The 25793-nt window shown below is 47.6% G+C and overlaps 1 protein-coding gene across 1 annotated transcript in view; it reads right to left on the bottom strand.

The window, feature by feature from the left end:
* The window catches only part of Itga9 (integrin subunit alpha 9), a 295174-nt gene that overhangs the window by 109853 nt on the left and 159528 nt on the right, over window positions 1-25793 (bottom strand). The window contains exons 16-17 of the mRNA XM_027415345.2: window positions 22231-22380; window positions 11311-11387 (exon numbers count right to left, since the gene is read on the bottom strand). Coding sequence (XP_027271146.1) covers window positions 11311-11387; window positions 22231-22380 — 227 coding nt within the window. The remainder of the gene's footprint in view (window positions 1-11310; window positions 11388-22230; window positions 22381-25793) is intronic.

Genomic DNA, 25793 nt, shown 5'->3' with positions numbered 1-25793 from the left:
TTCAGTAACTCACATAATGGTAGGGCCAGGACTTGCACCAACAACCTTGTTTCTTCTAATGAGGAAACTCAGCAAGCCTGAGGCCCCACCCCCACATTGTCCCCTGGTCCCTCTAGGTGGCTCAAGCGCTTCCTGTGCCATCTGTGTAAATGTTGAAAGAAAGGCTGCTTCCCGATAGCAGAGGAATTCTGAGCCTCATCAGCCTTTACCTCGGGAGTTTCCGGAATCATGAAGTCTTGGGACATCTGGAATGAATCAGGTTCATTCCCTGTAACTACTGGATTAAAGACTAAAACCCTTCGGTGGGGGGAGGGGCAGAGGCAGAGGAGTTCTAAGATCTGTGGGCTGTTTGGAGGTCTGATGTCATTCAGGAAGCAGGGGCATGTGTAGGAATGCCTGCCTTGGCCCAGCCAGAGGCCCAGGGCCACACCACACTGCCACACACACCTGTGCTTCTTGGTAAGTCAGCCAGCCTGGTGACAGAAGAGATCACAGTCCCTTGATGAGTTCTCTTTTAGGGCACAGTGTTTGCCGGTGGGTGACACCAAATGACAACGGCTTTAAAAAATTTATCCAGAAATGGCAAGTTTTCCTAATTGTACATCCTTCCTGCTGTGAAGTGAGGGAGCTCCAGGGGGGTAGGATCCCCAAGCATTTTTCTTTTTTCTGGGACCCCGCAGGGGTGAACAGGCACAGGCTCTGCTCTGCTCTGCGGCTGCAGCCACCCAGGCAGCACCACCACATGTCCACAGTGTGGCTGCCCACACATGCCACCACAGCAATTCCCTCCCCTTTGAGCCCGTGTTTTCTTAAGCTCACAGAAGCTCAGATGGAATTCCCTGTGCCCTTAATGAGCAGAGAAAAGGGGGTGGCTATAGCTGTCACCACAGGTGCTGCTGGGAGCCACGGGGAGGGCCTGTGGCTTTTAAGTTTGGCTATCTGTTTTTAAGACACGACCTAGCCTTCAAAGGAAGACTCTTGCCAGGTGGTAGTGGTGCACGCCTTTAATCCCAGCACTTGGGAGGCAGAGGCAGGCGGATCTCTGTGAGTTTGAGGCCAGTCTGGTCTACAGAGCGAGTGCCAGGACAGGCTCCAAAGCTACAAAGAGAAACCCTGTCTTGAAAAACAAAAAACAAACAAACAAACAAACAAAAAAAGACCCACTTGCAGATGCTACAATATTGCGGTTGCCTCTGGAACATGATTGTTTTTCTCATACCCACTCTTTACCCACACACAGGAGAAGCTTCTAGAACATGTTTCTAACCTGGTGTTGTACTGCTGCTTCCCATTGGCAGTGCAGTGACACAGAGGGACTCCTCAAAATGCTGCACGAGATGCAAAGTGGGATAACGAAGAACTCAAGCAAAATGCAAAAACAGGCGGTTATTATGTGGAACAAATGTGTGATCTAGCAATGTCATGCTTCCTAAAACAACACAGTAAATGATAAGGTGTGGAAGCGGATTTGAAATTTGCCACAACCCTTAGGCAGGGACAAAAGACATTTCAAAACATCTACGGTATCATCCAAGAGCATCTGTCATTTCTGTGTGTGACAAAGTCACAAGTCCTGCTCATGTCACTGTGGCTTGCTGCCCACACCCACATTCAGATAAAATGCTAATTTTCTCTTTGAGGCTGAGGAAAATGAAGATGTGACTGTTTCCCTGATGAAGCTCACAGACCCTATGAATTCAGCTCAGATCACCAACAGGGCATGGGGTGCAGGCTGAGGCAGCTCCTGCTCTGTGGGACATGATGGCGGGGCCTAGAGAAACTGATGGAGGGAGAGGAGGTGGGGTGGGCACGCCCAGCCTTGGAGGCCAGGGAGGAAGATGGCAAGGGAATCTTTAAAAGGCATTTAATAATGAAATCAGCAGCTGGAACTGATCTCCTTCACCGAAATCCCCCCCCCCTGCATTAACAGCTTCACCACCACCCTCCCACCCCTGCATTAACAATAAGCCCCCTTTCTCCCTAAGCCCCTGAGGGCTGAGGAGTGGCACAGGTGAGGATTTTCTCCTTCTTTGCTTAGGAGGTCAGAGGGTTTGCATGCTTCCACACCAGAAGAAAAATGAAGAACTTTAAATTTTTTTCTTTTTTCTCCCCTTGAAGGAAAATAGGTGTTAACTGAGACAATGTCATTTACCCTGTTCAAACCTCATTACCACAGAAAACTTCCCCAAAACATGTCTGGGACTCCCAGCAAGGCTGATGGTTCCAAGTGGGCACCTGTGTTCCCTCCCAGAATGGGAGCTTTTTTTTTTTTGTTGGCCTCAAGTAGGTACATTTTACAGAGGGAGCATCTCCCATGAAGGTGGTCCTCTGCCTGTATCCTCTGGGTATGGATAGTCCCAAAGTCCCTGGGTATTGGGAGGCAATCCCTAAGACCTAAGTCGCATGAGCCAACCTAAAGGAACCACTCACATCACATCCTTCCAATTCTAAGGAAAATTAAAAAGCCCGTGAACAACTCTCCCACCACTCAGGTCTGATAAATCCACCGGATTAGATCTCCTTTTAGACATTCAGGGTTCTACAAAGAACTTCCCCTGCCTATACAGGAGAGGAAATAACAGATGTAAGCATCCCGTGCAGGCTCTGAGGACGTACAACCTATGTCACAGTGATTGGGTGGTTCTGTGGGAACCCCGGAGGCAGCCTGAGCAGGGCTATGATCCTAGCTCTTGGTCTGGCTCACAAGAATGTATGGAACACCAGTGGTGCTATCTAGTTAATCTTCACTGTCACCCACGGGTTAGCAGTTGGGAAGAGGTATAACTACTTTGGTGGGAGACCACAGTGACTCTCTGAACCTGAGGAGGGCTGTTAGTTATTAGTACAATAATAACTAACAGGGTGTGCTGTTTATTAGCACATGGGGGGACTTGGGTGTGGTGCCAACAGCATCCACCCGGCTCACCATGCTCAGATTGAGACTTGGAAGGGGACCAGGAACGGAGGCTCATATAATCTGGAAGTCTTATGTGGTTCCCACCCTCCCACTGAAGTGAAATATGATTTATGGGCATTCCATGTTTTACCTAAGCTTCACCTTTGGTTCACAGGGGTGGGGGATCAAATAGAAAGGACCTTGCCTCTTCATGTACAGCTGTTTATGAGAACAAGCCGGGCATCCTCATCTACCTTTGGTTATACCCAGTGCCCAGATCAAATTTGGGACAGAAGCTACTGAGGGAGTGTGTGCAGGGCAAGAAAAAGCCTGGGGAGAGGGAGAGAGCATGTGTGCTTGCAGGAAACAAAGTAGCAAAGCTCCATGGTTGTGGAGTATTTGTTTACCTAGGCAAAGACGGCCTACCTTTGTTTGTGCTGCATTTGTTTACCTATGTAAAGATGTGTTACATTTGGGTTAAGTAAAATTAAACTAGGCTCAGAGAGGCAGGGTTAGCAACTAGTTGACAGGAAGTATCAGGGAGGAGCTTAGCATAGGTTTTTTTTTTTTGGGCGGGGGGAGTGTGGAAGGAAAGAGACTTTGGGTACACCAGTAAAGAGAGAAAGTTAGTCAGTTGCTACTCTAATTCTCTGAGCTCTCGCAGGTTTTCACCCTAGCCTTTGAATCTCCAGTTTTATTCAAACAACAGAGATTTATTTAAGGCTTCCTTTAGTGGCAGCAACAAAGCCATTGTCTGCGGGAACAAAATTTCCCCAGTCTGTGGCCTTAGGGGCTGACTGCTAGTAGTTTAATGCCCAGGAAGGTAAAACAACATTTTGGCGCCCAATGTGGGGCATGTGTTTCTACATAGGTTCTGGGAAAACTGAGGCGGGGGGGGGGGGGAGAAAAATAAAACAAAACAAAAAAATTATTTGGTTTCCTAGTAGCCCAGTGCTCACCTCTGCTATACAGTGAGCACTAGAGCAGCTGGAATTTTAAGTACAAACAAGAAGCTAAGTAAAAACATCTGCCACAGTGCGGGCACCAACTTCCTAGAGTTGGGGTGGTTAAATGCGAATCCCAGTTAAACACAGCTCTCAGCCAGGACCTCTGGGACTGAAGCTCACTCTCAAAGACCCAAGTGAGATGAGGCCAGCCTGCCAGAGGCCAGCCAGACAAGGAGGAAGGGGGGTGCCAGCCAGCCAGACAAGCAGGAAAGCAGGCCGGACAGTATGTAGATGAGGGAAATGAGTCTTGGGACAGCACATAGATCAATAGAAATTTAAGTTAAATAAATAAATAAGCTACCTAGAAATAAGCCTAAGCTAAGGCCAAGAATTCATAATCAATAATAAGTCTTCATGTCACTGCTTGGGGACTGATGGTCCAAGAAAGTCTGCTACACTTCATAATTTGCTTTTTTCTCCCACAACTACAAGTCTTCCCTGCTGTGGTAAGTCTGGTGTTTGGTGGCAAGTGATACAATAATTTGCAAGCAATTTTATCATGCTAAGGCGGGAAGACGTCAGGGCTCTAGTAGGACCATTTGCTTGGTAAGTCCCTTGCTTGGGCCCAGTTATTAAGACAATAGTCTCGTCACCACAACCCTGCTGGAGAGGCTGTGACACAGAAACCTCCCATGGCTGACTACATTTAAAAGCTAAAGAAAATATCACCAAACAAAAATTGTATTGGGGTGGTGGTGCCGCATGCCTTTAATCCCAGTACTTGGGAGGCAGAGGCAGGCAGATCTCTGTGAGTTTGAGACCAGCCTGGTCTACAAGAGCTACTTCCAGGACAGGCTCCAAAGCCACAGAGAGACCCTGTCTCGAACAAGACCCCCCCCAAAACCCAAACAAACAAAACAAAACAAATTGTATCAGGCAAGCATTGACAGAGTTGGTGGTGGGAGGGGGGTTCAGTGTGTTCGTGCTGTCAACCCCTTTGTGGCTGCTATGGTTACTGCCTCAGTCCTCCTTCAGTGCCCTTCTAAGGATCCCTGTTCTCTACCATCCAGGGAGCAGAAGGTAGAACAGTCCCATCATAATCTTGACAGTGGGGAAGGCGCCTATGAAGTTCTTCTTTGGGATGGGTTTCTGCTGTTCATATGCGTGTAAGGTACCCTCAATGTTTCCGAGTCTACCTGACAAAAGATTGGGGTCAGTTATTTGGGTGGCAGAGTCCCTCCCATCCCCAGCCTCAACACATAGGGAAACAAACACAATTCAAGAGGAATTTCCAAGTCATTTCCACCTTGAGATAGGCCAGGTCCCCCAAGATACAATGGCCATAAAGACAAGGGTCATTAGTTTAAATGACAAAACATGAGGTTTGGGAGCCACTGTCAAGTATTTTCTTTGCCTCTGCCATTCAGGTTTTGACCTGGGGTGACTTCCAGATCCCTGGTCAGGCAGCTTCAGTTTCACCACTGGATAGCATGAGCTCTCAAGCAAGGCTCCTTCCTGAGCCTTAGCACTTCTTCAGGGGCAACACAATCACACTTACTTCCCAGCAGTGTTCTGAGGGCCAGGTGGCTCAAACTCACCTACAGAGCCATCACTAAATACCAGCCTCCCCTCCCCCCCCCTTTTTTTTGTTGAGACAGGGTCTATCTATGTAGCTCTGACCATCCAGAAACTCACTCTGTAGACCAGGCTGGTCTCAGACTCACAGAGATCCACCTAATTTTGCCTCCTGAGTGCTGGGATCAAAGGCACTTCTACATCTGGTCAACCAGGCACTTTTTGAATCAGTGAAATATGTATGAATTTATTAGATACTAAAAAGAGGCTTTTCTGGGACTGCAGTTATTTCTCCGTTTCCAGGATGAGGAGACAAAGTTACATAGAAGCTAAAGGCCCTATCCAAAGTGATACAGCCGACAAGATACCATGGAGCTTTTGTGTACACTGAAGAACTTGCTTCACTTTTTCATTTTATGAGTATGGTGCTATGCCTATGTATATACGAGTACAGCCAATATGTGGCTGGTGGCCATGGAGACCAGAAGAGGGTATTGGGTCCCCTGGGACTGGAGTTACAGACAAAGACTGCAGTGAGCCTCCATGTGGAGCAGTCTCTGCAGCCTCACAAGGAGAACTTTGTAGGTACCTAGTGAATAGTAGATGCTCAATAAAGAAGAAAACTTCACTTCTGTTCTCCACCATGGAGTTCATGTTTCTGACAACTTTTGAGGGTGCCCTCAAGATGGTGTGGTCCTCTCTGCAAGCTGGTTCTTCATGGGTGGATCTAGCCACCTTCCATCCAGCCAGTAGTTTAGGGAAACTCTCTTGATCCCCAAGGTTACAGTCAGCGTATAATTATGTGGCTGCAAATGGTTTGGACTTTGCAAATATTCCATAGTCCTTTCAAGGTCCTTAATTTGTAATTGGGGTCAGCTGTTAAGGAAGTCTCGATGCGTTCCACGATCCCCTGTGGGATGCATTAAAAACAAACATGTTTTCAGCTTGACTGACTCAACCTATTTTCCTTTCTGTTTCTCTCCTTGTGCTCATATCTGATGCTTTCTTAGGTACTGTGTGACTAGCAGACAGATCTTCTGTGAATAGAGCTGACAGCATTGTTTAATGGAGACCACCTGAACAGTTTCATCCCTGCTCCTGGGTATTGCGGGTGTCATGTCAGAGCATGGGGCTCAAACCTATTAAAGCTCTTGGAGTTTCAATTCCAGACTTGGATGTCTAGGTGACAACAGACCTGCAGAAACACATGCGCTCTGCAGAGAAGAGTAATATCCAATCCAGGCAGTGTGACAAATGCCTGTGATCCTTGGCCTCGGGAGGCTGAGGGGGAAGATTGCCAGGCTGCGCTTTGCCTGGGCTCCTTAGTGAGTCCCAGTCTCAAAAGACAGAACGGGAGAAAACCACCAACTATAGCCACGGTCCTGGCCATTCTGGGTGACCCACCCCTTCCAACATTCCCGCCTCTACTTTCTTTGAAAATTTTTGTTTATAATCACATGTGTGTGGGGGGTGGGGGCAGCACACATGAAAGGAGGTGCTCAAAGAAGCAAGAGGGGGGTGTCTGATGCCCTAGAGCTGGAGGTACAGTCCCCAAGAGCAGTAAGCGCTCGATCGGTGAGCTCATCTCTAGCCCAAATCTCCTCATATGATACACACTCCTCAGTCTGCCATAGCGTTTTGTACTGCAGTCTTCCCAGGCCTCATGGCACTCTTCCCATACTCTTGTGATTTAGCTTCCCATAGCCAGGGCACAGAACCATGATAGCCAGGTAGCCAGGTTCTAAAGATGAACGAGAGGCCCAGTTGTACCCAAAGTACCCTGGTGAAGTTTTCAGGAGCACCGTAGTGGGGAAAGTCCCAGCAGCCACCATAGGCTAACCTGCCGCCTCTGGATGGATGCTGCTGTTCTAGAGCCAATTGATACCCACACCTCAGACTTTTTCCAGCCAGATGGAACTGAAATGGATGGAAAGGGTCCAGACCCAAAGCTCCAGGCATAACGTGCTGATTTTGAATGCAGGAGACCAAATGACTCTCACCACCCCAATATCCCATGCCCCGGGCCCCCAGGCCCAGCTCGCCCAAATCCCTATTAGTTTTATTCTCCTCTTCTATCCTCCCCTGGCTTCAAGATGAAGCCCCAACTCATGAGCATGTTGTAATCCAACTCCTCTCTTTCCTTCGGACTCATGTTGCCCAAGCATCTCCACGAACATAGACACCCACAGTTCTTCACGGGGGTCCAGATCTGTGCTCACACTTCTCTTTACCCAGAGTGCCTCAGTTCTCTCCACTCCCCTTGATATGGGGCTCCTGGAGGTGCCCCCTGTAAGAGCCCACCCTCTCTCCTCTCACACCCATCACCGCCAGTTCACCCCCTCCCCTCTCACACCCATCCCTGCCAGCTAGTCTCTTGGGTCACTCCTGCCTACACTACACAGACCAGGAGAGCAAGATCCGTTTGCCGTTCATCTCCGCAGCTGTTCATAGTACCTGCTCAAACAAGAAACAAGTGTGTGTTGCACCCCAGGCAACAACGAATCACAAGTTAGTCAGTAACCATGAAAGCTTCCTCTGGCTCAGCACACTAAACTGTACTGAATTGATCTAGAGCCTCCTTCCACCACTGCTTTCTGGCTGTGTCTTCCCTCACAAGCCTGGCTCACGAGACCCTGAGGTTTGGTTTCATGTCTCCATTCACCTGGTGGGTGTTCCCTGAGACGTCCTGTGGGAAGCCAGGGGCTCTTAAAAGAGCATCACAAAGGCTTCTTTCACGGAAGATCTGGCTGTGGGAAGAGACCACAGGTCCTGTAGGAAAACACCTCATTCCTAAGGATGGGCACAGAGGTCTAAGGACACTGAGCTGAGGTTTGGAAACCTCAGCCAGGTGCCAGGGCTTATGTCTCTGTCCCTAAGGTCATGAAATTCCAAGAAAGGCCAGAGTCACCCTGAAGGTGCTATGGTTTCAGGATGAGAGATGAGCCTACCCTGCTCTTTAGGGACCACTGTAGATGGCATCATGGTCACTGTCCTGTGCCCCTCTCTATGTTCATGCCCTTTCCCATACACTTTTGAAATCCACTCACTAAAGAGGCAGAAAATATTTTCCAGCCTTTGACCTGAGTTTGTCCATGTGACATGGCAAATAGAACAAGGCCAACGTAACAGTGTCCCAGTTCTGAGCCCAGGCCTAAAGAGCCATCGCTTCCTGGTTCTGGCCCTCAAACAAGTTTGCCATTCTCTAGCCCACTGTTCCAGAGTGACAGTGGGAGAACAGAATTAAGCTGGGACAGCCAGGCCTAGAATCTACCACCCCTCATCAAACTCAGATGCAAGAAGAATGCATCTGCCAAGGCACAGTTGAATGTAAGCGACCTTCAGGTGACCTGCACATCCGTAAGAGGAAATGATCTCCACTTTGTGTCATTGATCTCTCTCTTCCTCTCTCCCTGTCCCTCCCCTGACACACACACTTGCAGGGGGTGGGGGAGGATATAACCCTCTGAGTCCATTCAGGGTTACTTATATGTGTATGTGTTTAGTGCTAACCATTTAGGACTAGATAACCCATTAGGGGGTTCATACCCGGAGAACCCTGATCCTCCCTCTCGGCAGCCACTAGTGGCCTATAGCTCTTCATCCTGGGGTGGGGCCTTGTTTGATTGTTTCCATCCACACTGGGATGTGGACGGTGATGTCATCGTGAAGGTTTTTTTTTAGGTGACCCTATCGGTAAGATGTCACAGGCACCACTATCACACCTTGGGTTTTTCTTGCCATGCTTCAACAACACTCTGGAAAGGCCAGCCATGGCAGCAACTTTCACCAAAAGTGCTTTTCAGCCATGGCCTTTGAGTTTTCCATCTTGCTACACAGAAAGCACAATTCACAAGCAGCTAGTAAAGGCGCCAGGACTTTCCTAGCAATGCTTACCACGGATCAAGTGGATATTTTCCTACCACATGAAGTCTTCTAGGATCCAAAATAAACTCCAGCATTTACAGTCTAGCTCAACATAAAAAGAAACTCCTGTATTTTCCCTAAAACACTTTTTTGGAAGACATATGTAAAATTAAACTGAATGAGCTGATAATTCATGAGCCGTCTTTAAAATCGACGTCTCTAACCACCCGGGAGGCTCTTCTCACTGTTAAACAGCACCATTATCCACTCTCTGAGTCTAAAGCAATTTCCTAAGCTTAGGAAAGCATGTGCTACTAGAAGCCACCTCTCCTTCCAGAGACAAACCAGAGGCAATTAGCATCTATGGGAGAAAGTGTTTGTGTGTGTGCACTTGGGGCGGGTAAGGGCGGGGTGGGGTACTGGGACAGGATGCCAACTCCCCTGTTATGCTCCAACTAAAGAAATGGAATCACTGTAATTTTCCTTTGATGAATAAAATATTATTAAACTCTATAAAAGTATGGGGAGTGTCAGGCAGTGGTGTCACACGCCTTTAGTTCCAGCACTCGGAAGGCAGAGGCAGTCAGATCTCTGTGAGTTTGAGGCCAGCTTGGTCTACAGAGTGAGCTCCAGGGAAGGCTCCAAAGCTACAGAGAGAAACTCTGTCTCAAAAACAAAACAAAACAACCCCCCCCAAAAAAAACCAACAACAAAAAACCAAAGTGTGGGGACCTAGGCTATGGTTCAGAGGATGGAGCACTCATCATGCAGGTACAAGGAAGGGCCTTCAGTTCACTCCCAGAGACCACATGAAAAGTCAGGCGTGGTGGTGTGCACCAGGAATTCTAACACCGTGGAGGAGGTGGAGACAGGTAACCACAGGGGCTCACCTGGCCAACGGGTCTAGACTAGCAGTTGGTTGTTCAAGGTTTCCAGGGTCACAGGGTCAGTGAGAGAAACCTGTCCCAGAAAACACTCAGCCAGCCCCCGAAAATGACACAGGTGATGCTGACCACGGGCACACACGTGAGTGCACAGTGCCCTACACCCACAAACACACATGAAAGTGACAATGACAAAGCACTGGAGCCAGCATGCTGGCACACAGTTGTAATCCCAGCACTCTAGAGGCTGAGGCAGATGTCCAGCCTGGGCTATGAAAGACTTTATCTGAAACAAACAACAAAAGGACAGAAACAAAAGGTCCCAGCAGTATGTGTCTTCACTGGTTCACACTTCACTCTCAACATTTCAGGTAAGGGCGAGTACAACAGGAAACATCTTTCAGGACCTATTAACACTGATGGTTGCTTTGAGAAGTGGCCACATATCTTTCAGGGGGGATTCCTGGCCCCAAAGCTAACAATCTTTCAGAAGATACATTACAAAAGGAAACCATTGTCTGGCATGCAGCGGACTCGGGACAAGCACCATCATTCTAAAAGGAGACTAAAAGGTTGGCAAAGGGGAAACAGAAGGCTTTGGTGTGTTCATCCCTAGCCTTGGGGGATTTGCAGACTATGGAAGGAAGCCCTGAAATAATAAAGAGACTGCTTGCATCCGTGGGCTGGCTGCCCCCTTCCTTCACCCCATCCTGCTTCAGAAACTGTTCCGCCACTAAAACAGACACCACTGTTTAATGTCAGGGGAAAGGATGAAAGGAATCTTCACATATTACTACCTTAAGTCACAGGAGACCAAGCCCAGAGGTCAAATGCTGGTGGTTTCCCATAGTGCAATGAAACCCAACGTAATAAATGGCAAGTCCCCTCTTAACACGCAAATAAACAAATTATAAGGAACAGCCAATTTTGAGTTGGGGTGTAATTGCAAACTGAACCCCAGCTAATCCCTCTGGTAGTATCTGCTATTAAAATTTTATTTTTAGCATACATTCTGAAACCAACTCACAAAATATCCAATAGTGCTTATTCTTTTTGTTGTTGTTGTTGGGGAAATCTGAACTTCCAGGCTTACTTGGAACAGCATCACAAAAGGAACAGTGTGGTGAAAGGAACAGTGACATACCCAGAAAGCAGCAGCTTCCCCCGAAGCTGCAGGTCAGCCGCACAGTCCTCAGATCGGCAATTCCTCTCAAAAACTGTCTGTGGGAGAGAAAAACCGGAAGGTTGGCACAGAATCTAAACAAATGAAAAATGGCCAACTGTTGACTTCCAAACCAGGTCTCTTCCCCTGAGCCCTCCAGGCACTCTCCTCACAACCCCAAGAGGCCAGCTCCCTGGCGTGTGGAGGGGACTTTCTCAGGTGCCAGGAACACATTTCTTCCTTGTTCTAATTCTCAGCTTACTGAGAGCTTCAAGTAGTGTCTTCTAGAAGCAGGCAAGAGAGGAGGGGAAACGGCTCAGTCAGTAAGAACACTTCCTGTGCCAGTCTCAGGACCGCTGCTTGAATTCCCAGCTCTCTCGTGAAAAGCCAGCCATGGCCACGCGCAACCCGTGCCTTTCAGCCCGAGCTGGGCTAGGAATATCTTTTTGATGCTCTCAGATATCAGTGACCAACCACCGTGTAAAGCATATGGAGACACCAGTCCCTCATTTCTTCCATGTTCTCTCTTAGGGAGGAAGGAAGTCTTCCCTTGAACCACTTTCTGCAGGAGCAATGGGGCCATGTTGAATTATTAGTCCCAGAGGGAAAAGTAGAACGGCATTCAGGCCTTTGGGCTGAGGACGAAAGAGGATGGGATATTTTGGCAGAAAATGTTACCTCTCTCACCAGGGCTTGGCCTCAACAGTCAAGTGCTGGGGCCTGAAGTGCAGTGTGTCAAAGCTGGCTTGAGTTCCCCAGATGCACCAGAGTGCCAGCCTGCCTGTGGAGGTTGGCCACACAGTGGGGAGCGGCATTGGCTGAGGTTGCTACCCCTTCTCCCCACAGTCTAGGAGGATGAGAGACTGGCCCTCATTGTGTCTCCATCTCTCTGATGTTCTGATCTATGAGAGTGCCCTCTCTTCTGGCCATGCAGATCTTTCCCAACCCCCACCTCTCTGTTTCAGGAGGATTTGGAAGCTGCTCTTCGTTAGCTGTAATTTGTCAAGCTTCCAGCTCCGTCAGGGACACTGTTCAGTTGGTGAGGCTTTCTTCTCCCTCCTGCCAAGCAGAGTTCTAGGTGACTTGTTCCCTTCTTGGACTATCAGTCCATACGGCCTCTCAGGGAGCCAGTGCTGACTCCAACAAGCCGATTGGCTAATAGAGAGTCTAGACTCTACCAGACAGGGTAATTTTGCCCATGGAGACTCATAATCCCATGCCACATTTCCAAAAGAATAAAGTGTCCTAGCCAGCATTCCCTTCCTTGATTAGCATGGAAGTCTTGGGGAAAAGAGCAACTTCCTGTGTTCTTTTGGACCCTACAGAAGCAACGAAACAGCCAAATTCCAAAGTGGCTTCAATAAAAGGTTTCTCTGATGTCTCATGGCCATCAAGGAGGAAACTGGGAAAGAGGTTGTGGGGGTTGGGCAGATAGCCAAGGTGGGAAGAGCATGTGTGTGTGTGGGGGGGGGGGGCTGTGCAGGTGTCCCAGGTGAAACCTTTGTTGCTGTGCAATGACTTTGTGTCTAGAGATGGATTGTGAATCAAAGTCTATTTTCCCTGATATATATGTGAGCTACTCCATGTCTCATAAACACTTGCTATCCCCAGGTGCACCCTTGCTTTTTAATTTATTTGTTGTTTTGAATATGAGCTTTTTACAGACAGCATGGGATGACCTATGGGAATGAGAAGAGATGGGATCAAAGGTGTGACTGGGAAGAGATGGGGATGGGAAGATGCTAGGGGCTATTACATGTGAAGGTGTGTTACATTTGTTTATGCTGATTTGTTTAACAATGTGAAGGTGTGTTACATTTGTTTATGCTGACTTGTTTAACAATGTAAAGGTGTGTTACATTTGTTTATGCTGCATTTGTTTAACAATGTAAAGATGTGCTGCTTTGCCTGCCTAAGGCACCTGATTGATCTAATAAAAAGCTGAACAGCCAATAGCTAGGCAGTAGAAGGCTAGGCGAGGCTGGCAAACAGAGAGAATAAGTAGTAGTAGGAGGAGGAAATCTAGGGGGAGAGAGAACAAGAGAGGGAGGAGCCAGCCAAGTAGCCACCAGCCAGATATGGAGGAAGCAGGAAAAGTAGGATATACAGAATGAAAGAAAGGTAAAAGGCCCTGAGGCAAAATGTAGATGAAGAGAAAAAGGTTAAATTAAGTTATAAGAGCTAGTGGAACATTCATAAGGCCATACATTCATAACTAATAATAAGTCTCCATGTCTTGATTTGGGAGCTGGTTGGTGGTCCAAGACAGCCTGTTAGAGGAGGAGTTGGCGATGGGAAGCGGTGGGGATGGGGAGGACTGGGGATGGGGAGGACTGGGGATGGGAACAGGTAAGAACCGAGGGGAGAATGTGATCTCAATCCACCCTGTGACAAACGAACTTCAAGTTTTGGGCCCTGACTTCTGACTTCTCTGAAATCAGCTCTCCCACGTCCTAGACCCCCTTGGGCAGACCTCTCAGATTTTACAGTGTAAACACAAAAGTGAGCACTCCGGGACTTGCTAATGATGGTGAACCAGCTGTAGATGTGAACCCACTTTAGAGCAGATGAAGGCATTTTTCAAGAATCTACACAGAATGTCTCCCCCTCACACTCCTTATAATGACATACAAGTCTCTCCCACAGAGAAGCACAGAGCTAATGACTGCTTCTCTGCCATCCAGCAGGGTCTGGGGCTATAGTGAAAGCCACACTATGTGACTCCCAAGACAACTTCATAAAAAGCAACAGAGCTCTCTCCCAGTTATTTGTTCTTGGAACTTAGCTACTCTGAGCCAAGGAAACCCAATTTTCTAAAAGGGTTCCCATGCGATCAAGCTGCCGTGGTAGGGGGACTCTGAGGTCCCTGGTGGGAACCCAGCAGATGTGAACTCTGTGCAGAGAGATGAGGTGGTTTGACCAAGGTCTGCCAAATGGAAAATTCATGAGCAGATTCACCATTTCCCCCAATTTTTCTGTTATTGATTTTTAGTTTCAGTCCATTGTGGCCAGAAAAGATATTTGGTATGATTTCAAGCTTTGTAAAGAGCCATGATTTGGGAAGATTTATGTTTTCACATGCACTCTCTGCTGGGGCATGTTACTTGTACACTGAGAAGAGTGTGTGATCTTCTGCCATTGGGCGGAACATTCCGTGCACTCTACGTCTATGGGCCCACTGCTCGACAGCGCTCTTCAACTCTTGTTTCTTTGTTGGTTGTGTTGATTTGGATGAGAATGGCCCCCATGGGTCGTGTGGATGTTTGGTTTCCATTTGGTGGACTTGGAAGGTTTAGGAAGGATTTGGAGGTGTGGCCTTGTTGGAGGAGGTGTGTCACGAAGGTTTCAAAAGCCCACAACAGCTCCTGTCTCCATCTCTTTCTGCCTAGTGCTTGAGGGTCAGATTTAAGTTCTCAGCTACTGCTCCAGTGCCGTGTCTGCCTGCCCGCTGCAATGTTTTCTGTCACGGTGATCACAGACTCACCCTCTGACACTGTAAGCAAGTCTCCAATTAAATGCTTTCTTTTCTAAGTTGCCTTGATCATATTGTCTAGTTACAGAAGCTAACAGGGACTAAGACAGACGTGTTCTGTGTAGGGGCTCTAGCCATTGTTGAAAGTAAGGCACCAAAATTGAGTTTTTCATTACTGTCAAGGTCTCATTTCTTGTGTTGGGAGCTTACACATTGATAGTACTTCTATTGCTTTTGTTACTACTTATAAAGTCTGCTTTAAGTTCACATGTGTGAGCTACTCTTGCTTTCTTTTGGTTAATATTCAACATTTGTTTGTTTGTTTTTTTTCTGCCCCTATGTACACTCCTTGACCAGAAGTAAGTTTTTGGTAGTCAGTTTGACTCTCTGTATGTTTAACCCATTCCATCATTTTATATCTTTTTATTTGCAGGAATTTAGTCCATTTACAGTAGTTAATGAATCTCTTCTGGGAAAATGGCCAATTAGTTTCCTAGGAATTGACTCTGGGAGGCAAGGGTGTTCATCCTCAGCATGCTGGATGAGCACAGAGTTTCCAGAAATAATGAAAACTTCTCCTTAGGATGAGCACAGAGAGTATGGCTTTAAGGTAGTGGCCTGACTCCAGATGTTCCTCCCAGAGAGCGGTCCTAACAGCTGTAAGTTTGGTCCCTGAGAAACCCCTCAAGTTACTTTTTCCCAAAGTCTGCTGGGAAAAGCCAGGAGTGGTACATCAATGAGACACACCAAACTCAGCTTGCCTGCAGTCTCCTCTTGCCCTGTAGCCTTCACCTGCTTGACTGCAGAGTCCTGATTGCTCACTTTCTTGGAAACTGCCCTCCCAGCAGTGAGAGCGGATCTCATTTCTCCTTGCTACAGGAAGTTAACGCCTCTTTCAGGAGATACTCATTTCCTGCCTCAGGCTTCTGTTGGCAGAGGAATGGAATAGCAGCAGCCTCCAGCCCAGGTTTCTGTGCTGGCTTCTTCCTCACCTGGCTTTTCACCTTGGATACCCCTGGGGATTACACTTTCATTCAGAAACCCCCTTTTCTCATTTCTTACTGAATCCTTACTCTTTTTTTTTTTTTTTTTTTTTTTGATGGGGCTAACAAATTTTGGCTGAGAAGAGTTAGACAGGACACCTTTGAGTTTGTGACCTTTGTAGTCTTTCTTATAACGACTCAACAGCTTTGCCATGCCGTCAAGTGGCTGTGGACATCACATGACGGATGGACACGGGTATATGCCTCCAGTCTTTTTTGTTTTCATGTGTGTGTAGTAGGCATGTGTGTATGCATATTTGCCTGTGTGTGGGCCTGCATGTGGAGGTTCGTGTTGGGAATAATCTTCAATCATTCTTTCACCTATTCTGTGAGGCAAGGTCTCTTGACAAATCTAGATGACAATGACTGGTCTCCCTAGACAGCTTGCTTGAGGGATCTATGCCTCTGAAGGCTGGAATTACAGGTGGGTCACCACCCCCACCCAGAATGTATGTGGGTTCTTGGGGTCTGAACTGTGTCTCTCATGCTTGTGCAGCAAGCTCTTTTACCACTGAGCCACCCCCACCCCCTGCCCTATGGCACTCAAGCTTACACTTGGCCACAGACTATGGCTTGCTGACTCCAGCTGTATCATATTTAGATAATGAGTTCTTCACAGCCTTTGGGTTTGGGGATGGACGAATCAGGTTGTCGTGGCACCTCCCTTTGAGGCAGAGCCGTGTGAGCTTTTTCCACGGTGCCAAAGCAACAATGGGGACATGAAATTGGAGGCTGGAAACTCAGTGGGTGCCCAGATGCTCAGGCCTTTGAGGAACCATTTCTACCACCACAACCATACTGGAAAAAATCCTCTTACTGAGAAATGTGTCTGTTAGGATCAGGAAAGGGCCAGTTTTTTAGACATGGTGATTACTTGCTTTAAATTGAACTGCAATTATGTACATGGACTGTACATGGTAAATACGGTTGCTAAGGCAACCAAGTCGAAGGCTGAAGCCTTTGAAAAGTGGGAATGACTGGGTCGGGTGCGGGTAAATGTGTTTCAAATCCCACCCAAGGGGACTCTATTTAAAGGAAAGCAAGCAAGGTGTATTGTGACATGTGGTATGACTTCACAGTGGCTGTCTGCCTCAAACTGCAGCATCCTTCCAGGACCAAGAAGGGACATTTATGACCCGGTATTCCCCCCCCAGGTGTGAGAGCTCCAGGTACAAGAGGCCCCAGCTGTGTGCAATTCGTATGTGACCCCACATCTCCTGGTGTCTTCATCACTGCTCTGTTGATGTGAAAAGACACCATAGCCAAGGCTTTCAACTGGGGTCTGGCTCACAGTTTCAAAGGTTTAGTCCATTATCATGGCGGCAGGGAGCATGGCGGCATGCAGGGGGCTGGAGCAGTAACTAAGCAGTGCATCTTGATCCATAGGCAGAGAGAAAGAGAGAAAACTGGGCCTGGCGTGGGCTTTTGAAACTTCAAAGTCCACATTTCCTCCATCAAGGCTACAGCTATTTCAACAAGGCCACACCTCCTAATCCTTCTCAAGTAATGCTACTTCCTGATGGCTAAGCATCCAATTATATGAACCTATGGGGGCCGTTCTTATTCAAGCCACCGCACCTGGCATGGCAGTTAGGATTTAAAGAATGGGTATAATTGATAACCTGACAGTAGGTTTCTCCATCCCAATTCTGTTTTTATTTTATTTTAATAAAATTCAACATAGTCTTTTGTGGTGGAGCATTTTGCAAGAGTCCAGGGCAGTCTCAGGAATTTCAGCTCCACTTCAGCTATGTCCAGAAAGAGGGAACACAAGCTGGGTGCTTTTGCTGTTACTGTTGCTGTTTTGAGACAGGGTCTTGCTATGAAGCCTGAACTGACCTGGAACACTCTATGTAGAGCAGGATGGCTTTGGCCTCAGGAAAATCCACCTGATTGTTGAGACATGACCTTGCCTTTTTTTTTTTTTTTCAGACAGGTCTTCTCTAACTCAGCCTGGCTTTGAACTTTCCTATGTAACTAGGGATAACCTTGAACTTCTGATCCTCTTGTCTCCACCCTCTGAGGGCTGGAAATATAGGCATGCATCCACTATACTTGGTTTGCATCACGCTTGGGAGTGAACCCAGGGCCTCATACATTCTGAGTAAGCATTCTGTTTACCAAGCTCTACCAACCCCAGCGTTGATTTCTTTCTGTGTCACTCACCCTCACGTTGCTATGACGAAATGCAGAGAGAAGCAATGTAAGACAGCCAACATCTTCTCTTTTACCACCTGCATTTCCTTTATCTTATATTTTGAAAAACAGACTCACAAGCATACACACACATTCCGTGGTAGAAGTCACTGTGAATCACATGGCATATCCTGGCCAAGGAGGGATTCCCAGAGGGAGCCCACAGCACACCCCATTTCACTAAACAGCCTTGCCTTGCAGAATGACATAGGCTTTTGTTCCTTCACAAGGGCCCTTTCAATGGAGACACTAGGCCAGCTTCTGAGGCAGGTGTTGGGGAATTAGTAGCCAATGTAAGAAGATGGGTATCTGTATTCACTGGGCTGACTCTAGTGTGGGAGTGGGGAGCCGAGAGATGGTTCTCTGAGGTAGCAACATTTGGGCTGGCCTTGAGAGATGAGCAGGGTGGGAAACCTTCATGGGAGAGGGGTCAGCAGGGCCCAAGGCCAGAAGAGCCTGACAGGCTTGAGGATGGCTAGAATGTAGTGTGTGGGTGACCCTGGAGAGTGCTGGAGAATTGGAGCGCCATCTTGCAGGGTCCTAGGACTCTAAGAGGAAAGCCAGGGCAGGGTTATTCAGGGATACAGGTGTGAGGCACAGGCGAGGCAGCAAACCAAATGGCCAGGCCTGGGAGGATGGGGTTAGCATGGAGGACAGGCAGAGGGAGAGGGATCTGTGTACTGTTTGTGTATTATTTGAGCTCGTGGTGACAGAGATGGTTCCTGAGTTCTGGTTAAAGTCAGCTCTATTGCCTGGAGTGGCCTCGCCAGCAGCCCATTGTTCTTCCCTTTGAACAGAACCATGAACACAGCCACCATCTGGGAGACACATGGAGGGGGGTGGAGATGATTAAACTGACTGGATTTTGTTGTTTTTCATAATCAGGCAAAGTTGAGTAAGTAAGAGCTGCTTCCCTAGAAAGAGTCTCAGGCTCCTGCACAATCCTTCCAATCTAAGAACAATATTTTTCTTTTATTTTAATTTCAACCACAGAGTGTTGTGATTGAAAAGACTGCAATCCTGCCTGCTGCACCACATCCATCCTCTATGAGTGTCTCTGAGGGGGAAAGCACCATTACCCACGTCTGGTCATCTTCATCTTGGTGATTATTTCTTGTCTTTAGAAAACATACTGATGTGACGACTTAATTCTACAGATTAATGAGTTATCCCACTGAATTCCTGTCACCACAGATAAGGGTTGATACTGCCACGGCTCCCTCCTGTCCCTTCTCATCTCACAAGGGAACTGCTACTCTGTGTTCTTTTCCCGAGATGGGTCCCAAACTAGCTGTGCCAGGATATGCTTATTAAAACACGTGCTAACCCATCTGCGATTTAGTGTGTCTAGGTGGGTCCAAGAACTATCTTGTCCTTTGTCAGTGTTAACTTGCATGTGTGTAAGCACACGTGTAGGGGTGGGTAGGGACGCTTGCATGTGGAGGCTCAAAGGTTGGCCAGGACAGTCACCCTGGACTGCTTCTTACACCTTACTCATGGAGGCAGCATGTCTTAATCAAACCCAGAGCTCAAAGATATGGCTAGTCTCTCCAGCCAGCTTGCTCAGGGGATCCCATCCCCACCTTCTCTTGCTTGGGTGGCAAGCCCTTTAACTGATGAATCATCTTCTCTACTTTCAAATTTTCTTACATGATCCCAAGAACAGCTGGGGCTGCTGGCCCCAGGGCTACTGAGGCCAGTATTCTATTACTGACCTCTGTAATCTTAAGTAGTGAACAGTTAATTTTTGTTTCACTGGGTTCTGCATTCTCTCTTGGCTTACCAACTTAAAAGAGCCATTAAGAGATTAGGATAGTAAGGGAACTATTATTCTTTTAATTTGCCTAGTCAAGCTGATGATATCTGTGCTTTACACTGTTACTTTCACTCTGATTGTGGCTTGGCGGCGGTGACTGAAGCCTACTGTAGTGTTCACGTTGTTATGCCTACAGGGCTCCACAGCAGGCCCAGGAGAATCATCTGCTATCCAGGTCCCTGTCTTCTGTGTACTCACGTATCCACTCCAAATCCCAGTGTAATATGCATTATATTTAAGCCATGGCATTATTGGGCATGTTGCTTTGTTCAGATTTTTATTACTTATGTATATGTGTGTGTGTGTGCATTTATGTGCACATACGTGCAGAGGCTCTTGAGGCCAGCAGATTCCCTGGAGATGGAGTTACAGGTGTTTGTGAGCCACACAGAGTAGGCACTGGGAACTAAACACTTTCACTCTGAGAGCTTTTATAGTCTCAGATAGGGTATGGTGACAGCCATCTGTAATCCCAGCACGTGAGAGGCTAAGGCAGGAAGACTACAAGTTCAAGGCCAGATTATGCTATACACAAGTCTGAAGGTTAGTCTGGGCCATGCAATAACACCCTGTATTAGAAAAAAAGAATAATTTATCATAACTTTTATTCCCTGAATAACCATTTGCCTTCTAAGTAAAATATTCTGTTTATTTTCATTTCAATTGGCCTATCTTTTTAATGTCCACATAGTCTCTAAACTCAGTCTTTCTTGGTTGCCAATTCATACTAAGGGCAAACCACTGATTGGCAGGCCTATGGATATGTTTAGATAGAAGTCAGGATGGAAGGTTAGGTCTTCCTGTGGACTTCAAATGCTGGAAGTAGGGCTTCCTCTAGCAAGATCAACTCATATTCATGCCTCAAGCAGTTTACTCAACTCTTCATACACAATGAATCAACTGTTGGGAAGACTGCTAATTCATATGCCTGTTAATTAATGAACCTGGAATGACATTTGATGCCAATCTTTCCCTTTATCCCTGGCTCGGATTGGATCGCCGACTGTCCTAGGCTGTCAAGGTTTTAAAATGCTCTTCAGTGCTCAGATGCTGTAGGAATGAGGGATGAGGTCCAGGGAAAGTGTGCCCAGAGACAGCAACATGCTGACCAGAGTTAGCAACTATCTCTCTGGTCAGTACTAAGGCTCAGCAAACACAAAGGGCACTGAGATGAACCCTAACACACCAAGTGCCGGCGTCTGCGGTACAAGCGAGAGCAGATCTTTCTAGGATAGCAAGATGTCCCCTTAGAGAGAGAAGCAATGCTAGGACTAGGGATTTATAACTAGGGGTTTCCCATGAATTTACCATGAATGTCTGTTTGCCCCTTGTGTGCCTCGTCCCTGTGGAGGCTGGAAAGGACACCAGATAACCTGGAACAGGAGTTACAGGCGGCTGTGAGCCACTGTGTGGGTGCTGGGAATCAAACCCAGGTCTTCCACTAGAGCAGACAGTGCTCTAAAGAGCCGAGCCATCTCTCCAGCCCACCAGAGTGTCTTTTTTTTTTTTTTTAAGATGTATTTATTTATTTACTATGTAAGTAGTGTTTTGCTGATATGTATTCTTGCAGGCCAGAAGAGGGCACCATATCTCATTACAGATGATTGTGAGCCACCATGTGAATGCTGGGAATTGAACTCAGAACCTTTAAAAAGAGCAGCAGCCAGTGCTCTTAACCCCTGAGCCATCTCTCCAGTCCCTGACTCCTAATATAGAAACCATTTTACTGCCTCCTCTTTTTTCTCACTGGTTTCTTTGTGCATCACCTTAAGGCTGTCCCTGTACTCTGCCCCACTTGGACATCCTGTGTGCTAACTCATTTCCCTTATGCCTTGTTCTGAGTCTAAGTGACCAGCAAGGCTTGCAGGCCACCTTCCCACTTGTGCTTTAAGAGGGAGGCTCATGTCTTAAAACAGAAGGAAGCCTTGTCCACAGTGTGTGTGTGTGTGTGTGTGTGTGTAGAGAGTCTATGTGTGTCTATGTGTCTTTGTGTAGTGTGTGTGTGTATTGTGAGTGAGTGTGTGGGCGCCTCTCTCTCTCTCTCTCTCTCTCTCTGTGTGTGTGTGTGTGTGTGTGTGTGTGCAGTGTGTAAGTAGAGAAAGTTAGTTGAGTGCCAAGCATGCATGAATATTCTCTCTCTCTCTTTCTCTCTCTCTCTCTCTCTCTCTCTCTCTCTCTCTCTCTCTTTCTCTCTCTCTCTGCTGTTCATGGTGGCTGTCATGTGACTAACTGCTTCAAGTTCCCTCCTTGACTTCTCTGCAGTGATGGGCTGTAACCTAGAATCGAGGGCTACAATCAGCCCTTGCTCCTCTGAGTTGCTTTCTGCAAGGATATTTTATCACAGAGACAGAAACAAAGATAGAACAGGCTCTAACCTGATTCTTCTGGGCGATCTTTTGTCCCTTCTTCCAGCGTAGCACCGGTGTCAGATCGGGCAGCTCCCGCTGGTCCTCAGCAGTCTGGTGCACACCCAGGCTGTAGGCAGCTTCAAACACGATGGGGCTGATGACATCCTGGACCCTCCGCTGCAACCGCAAGCAAGAAGGAGCATTAACGGCGAGCATCTGTAGATGCTGGGGTGCCATTCCCAAAGACCAGCCTGCCAGCCACACTGCTCTCCTTAGGTGGTCCTCACCACCACCTCACAAGCTAAGGCTTCACCGTTTTTGTCTTATAAACAAGGTAAGCCAGGCCCAGGGCAAACTTGTCCTGGTCTCTGCAGACAGGCAGGGACTTCTCAGGCTGCCCTGTGTGGTACTAAATCATCTGCATAGCATATGGAAGACATTATCTAACTCGTCACCCATGTGTGTTTAGATATCTGTTGGTGCCTGGGACAGCATCTGTACATTAACCCTTTATCTCCATGGGATGAGGATGACCAAAGCTTTTATATTGAGATTACAGTTTTGTGTCATGGCCAGGGTCCCAACAACACTAATGTGAATGGGGTCTGCTGCAGATTAGACATCAGTGGAGTCAGAGGATTTCAAGGCCCAAGGCATGGTAGACTGGTAAGCACAAGAGCAGCAGGAAAGCCATATTGGGTACCTTTTCTGTGGCTGTGATAAAACATTACTACCCAGGAAACATAGAGAAGGAAGAGTCCATCATGGTGGGGAACCGTGAGGCAAGCAACAGGGACAGGAAGCTGAAAGACCTTCAACCAAAAGCAGGAAGGAGCGTGGTGGATGGGGGAGGGGAGGGAACTGCAAGTGGTGGAAACTTGAAAATCTCAAAGCCCACTTCCTGTGACACACTTCCTGTGACACACTTCCGCCAGCAAGGCAGCACCTTCTAAAGTTTTCTAAACGGCCTCACCGACTGGGGACATTTCTCATTCCAGTCACTACAGGACGGAAGAGAAGAGGAGACATGTGGTCTAATGAGATGCTTGGTCAATGCTATGGCCTCTAGAGATGAACAGCACACTCCATACCCTACCGGGAACCAGGAAGGTGCAAGACTCAGCTCCACAGGACACGGGCCTGGTTAGGACCCTGATCTTTCCAACTTTTAAGCTCATGGTCTGTCCCCAGTGGCACTGCCTCTGGGTGACTCTAGGCCCCACACCCTCACAGGTGAGAATTAGAGGCAAGAGTTGGTCAGTAGTCTTGCATCAGGGGCCAGCACATCATCTGGGGTAGTCTACCTTAACATGACAAGGCTAAGAAGATCATCACCCACAGCCAAGTCTCTCTGCTCTGTCACCATTGGGGAGCAGGGAAAGTATGTCACAGGGAACTGAGAAACACCTTGTGTGGAACAAGAGAAGCTGGGCAGACAGCAGATGCCACCCACCCTGGGAGGCCTGATCACACAGCCCACAAATTCTATGTAGTGTGCAGGAGTTAGGATCAGAGTCTCACTGTGTTCAAAATGGTAGAATATTCCAAATGTCTCAGGAAGCACCCAGAAAAGAGATTTCTCCAATGCTTTACCACAGCCAATCTCTCCCCCTGGGGACAGCTGGGGATAGACTCTCACCCAGTAGGAGAGAACACAGGCCAAGCATCTCGGCTCTCAAATGTCAGTGTCCTTTTTGTAGGATGCCCAGCCTGTGACTTTAAGGATGACAAATGACCCCCATTTGGATGAAAATATGCTTTAGAAGTGAAGGACGGTGGCCAGCCTGCAGACTATGGCAGAGTTCTCAGGATAGGTCTTGGTTCTCAGGTGGAATTTGAGTTCCCTGGGAGTGGGGCAGTCTGGCTACAAAGTGGTGGGCAAGGGGTGCGCTAAAATAAAGCAAGGTTAAACACATCTTACTGTTTTGTTTGTCAATTCTGTTTGCACTTGTGTGGTGTCTGAGAAGTGGAGAGTAGTTCCAAGTTTAATGGGCCACGGTACCCCCTGTCTTCACACAGACCTCCCCCCCCCACGTCCCCCCCCCCCGTTAGGGTGTTGAGTGGAACACACTCAAAGGTCCTGAATGCCAGAGACTTCCTGGAACAGTTCTGGGAAGGGGTCAGTGGTCTGAGTGGGATCACAAGGGAGGCAGATGTGGCAGGCGGGAGGTAGGGTGTGGAGTTCACAGCAAAGGGACACAGGTGATGTCAGGGCTGATGCCTGGACAAGAAGCAGATGTCGCACATTTGGTTCCAGAAAGAATACACCTGGGAAGAGGTTCAGTTCGCCAGCCTAACAAAAACCAATGATGTCTGCAGCAAAGTGATGGAGGTACCACAGCTTAAGGGTTCCAGAACTCTTCATCTTAGAACAGATCTTTAAGACTTGAGATCTTCCCAGGAGCCAGCCAGACACCCCCAGCCTGCTGTCTCTAACCAGAATTCAAAGACAGTTGATTGTACAGACAAAGATGAGCAAATGCCAAATTCATACATTTGCAAATTGCGTTCTTTGTGCTTCTGTGATGTTGGTTAACTACTTCTAGGTTCTGCATTTAAATATCTCATGTTAATGTAAGTTCACAGTGGCACTGTTACTCTGGGCACAGGGGAAGACGAGAGTGGGGGAGGGGCCGCGCTCACTTAGTGCTTCCCAACTGCTATGTGTATTTCAGAGCCTTCCCTAAGCTCTGAGTTGACCTTGCTCTACTTAATCCTCACAATATCTGGTGGGTATATTTCTGCTTGCCCTTTACAGAGAGGGCAACTGAGACCCAGGAGCTCAAACAAACTGTCCCTTCATCCCAAAGCTCAGCATGTGGTAGAACCAGACTTCTTGGAACCAAAAGCAAAAGGAGTTTCGCTGCTGTCCATTAAACGCTTTGGTTGCTGTTGTTTTGAGGGTCTCACTATGTAGCTGGTTCGGGCTGGCTTTAAGCTGGTTTTGTAGTACAGTCTGACCTCAATCTCGCAATGCTCCTGCCTCAGTTGCCTAGCTCATAAAGTTCTATTTAGGTTTACATTAGGTTCCTTAAAAAAATGCCTGCTCAGTGGCTTAGATGATTTGATGGAGAAACTGCTCATCCTGCAAGCCTGAGGACCTGAGTTTGAGTCACCACTACCCAAATAGAAAGACTGGCATGTTGGTGTGCACTTTGCAACCCTAGTGCAGGGGAGGTGCAGACAGAAAGATCCTGGGGAATTGGTGGCAACACAGTCTAGGCAAAATGGCGAGCTCCAAGTTTAGTGAGAGGTCCTGTCTCAAAAGGAAGGAAGAGGATGAAATAGGAAGACCACCCTCAAACTCTGGCTTCCATGGGTGAGCGCTCCCCCAACACAGGAGCACAAACACACCCCCCAAACCCCCAAGTGAATAATTGGTAGCTAGGAAAGATGAATAATTAATTGGTAGCTAGGAAAGATGAATAATTAATTGGTAGCTAGGAAATAAGGACAAGGAGTGAGGGTGTTTCTAAGTGGTGACTGCCAAGGAGAAAAAGACCTTAGTGATGTGTGTCTGAGTTTGGACCATGAACACAGGGGACATCTAGGTGGATGGAATGCTATCCCCTGGCAGCAATCGCATGAGC

Source organism: Cricetulus griseus, chromosome 4 (assembly GCF_003668045.3).
Source record: "Cricetulus griseus strain 17A/GY chromosome 4, alternate assembly CriGri-PICRH-1.0, whole genome shotgun sequence".
Classification (NCBI taxonomy): Eukaryota; Metazoa; Chordata; class Mammalia; order Rodentia; family Cricetidae; genus Cricetulus; species Cricetulus griseus.
The sequence above is the reverse complement of the archived record's forward strand: the minus strand, read 5'-3'. Positions and strand labels throughout refer to the sequence as shown.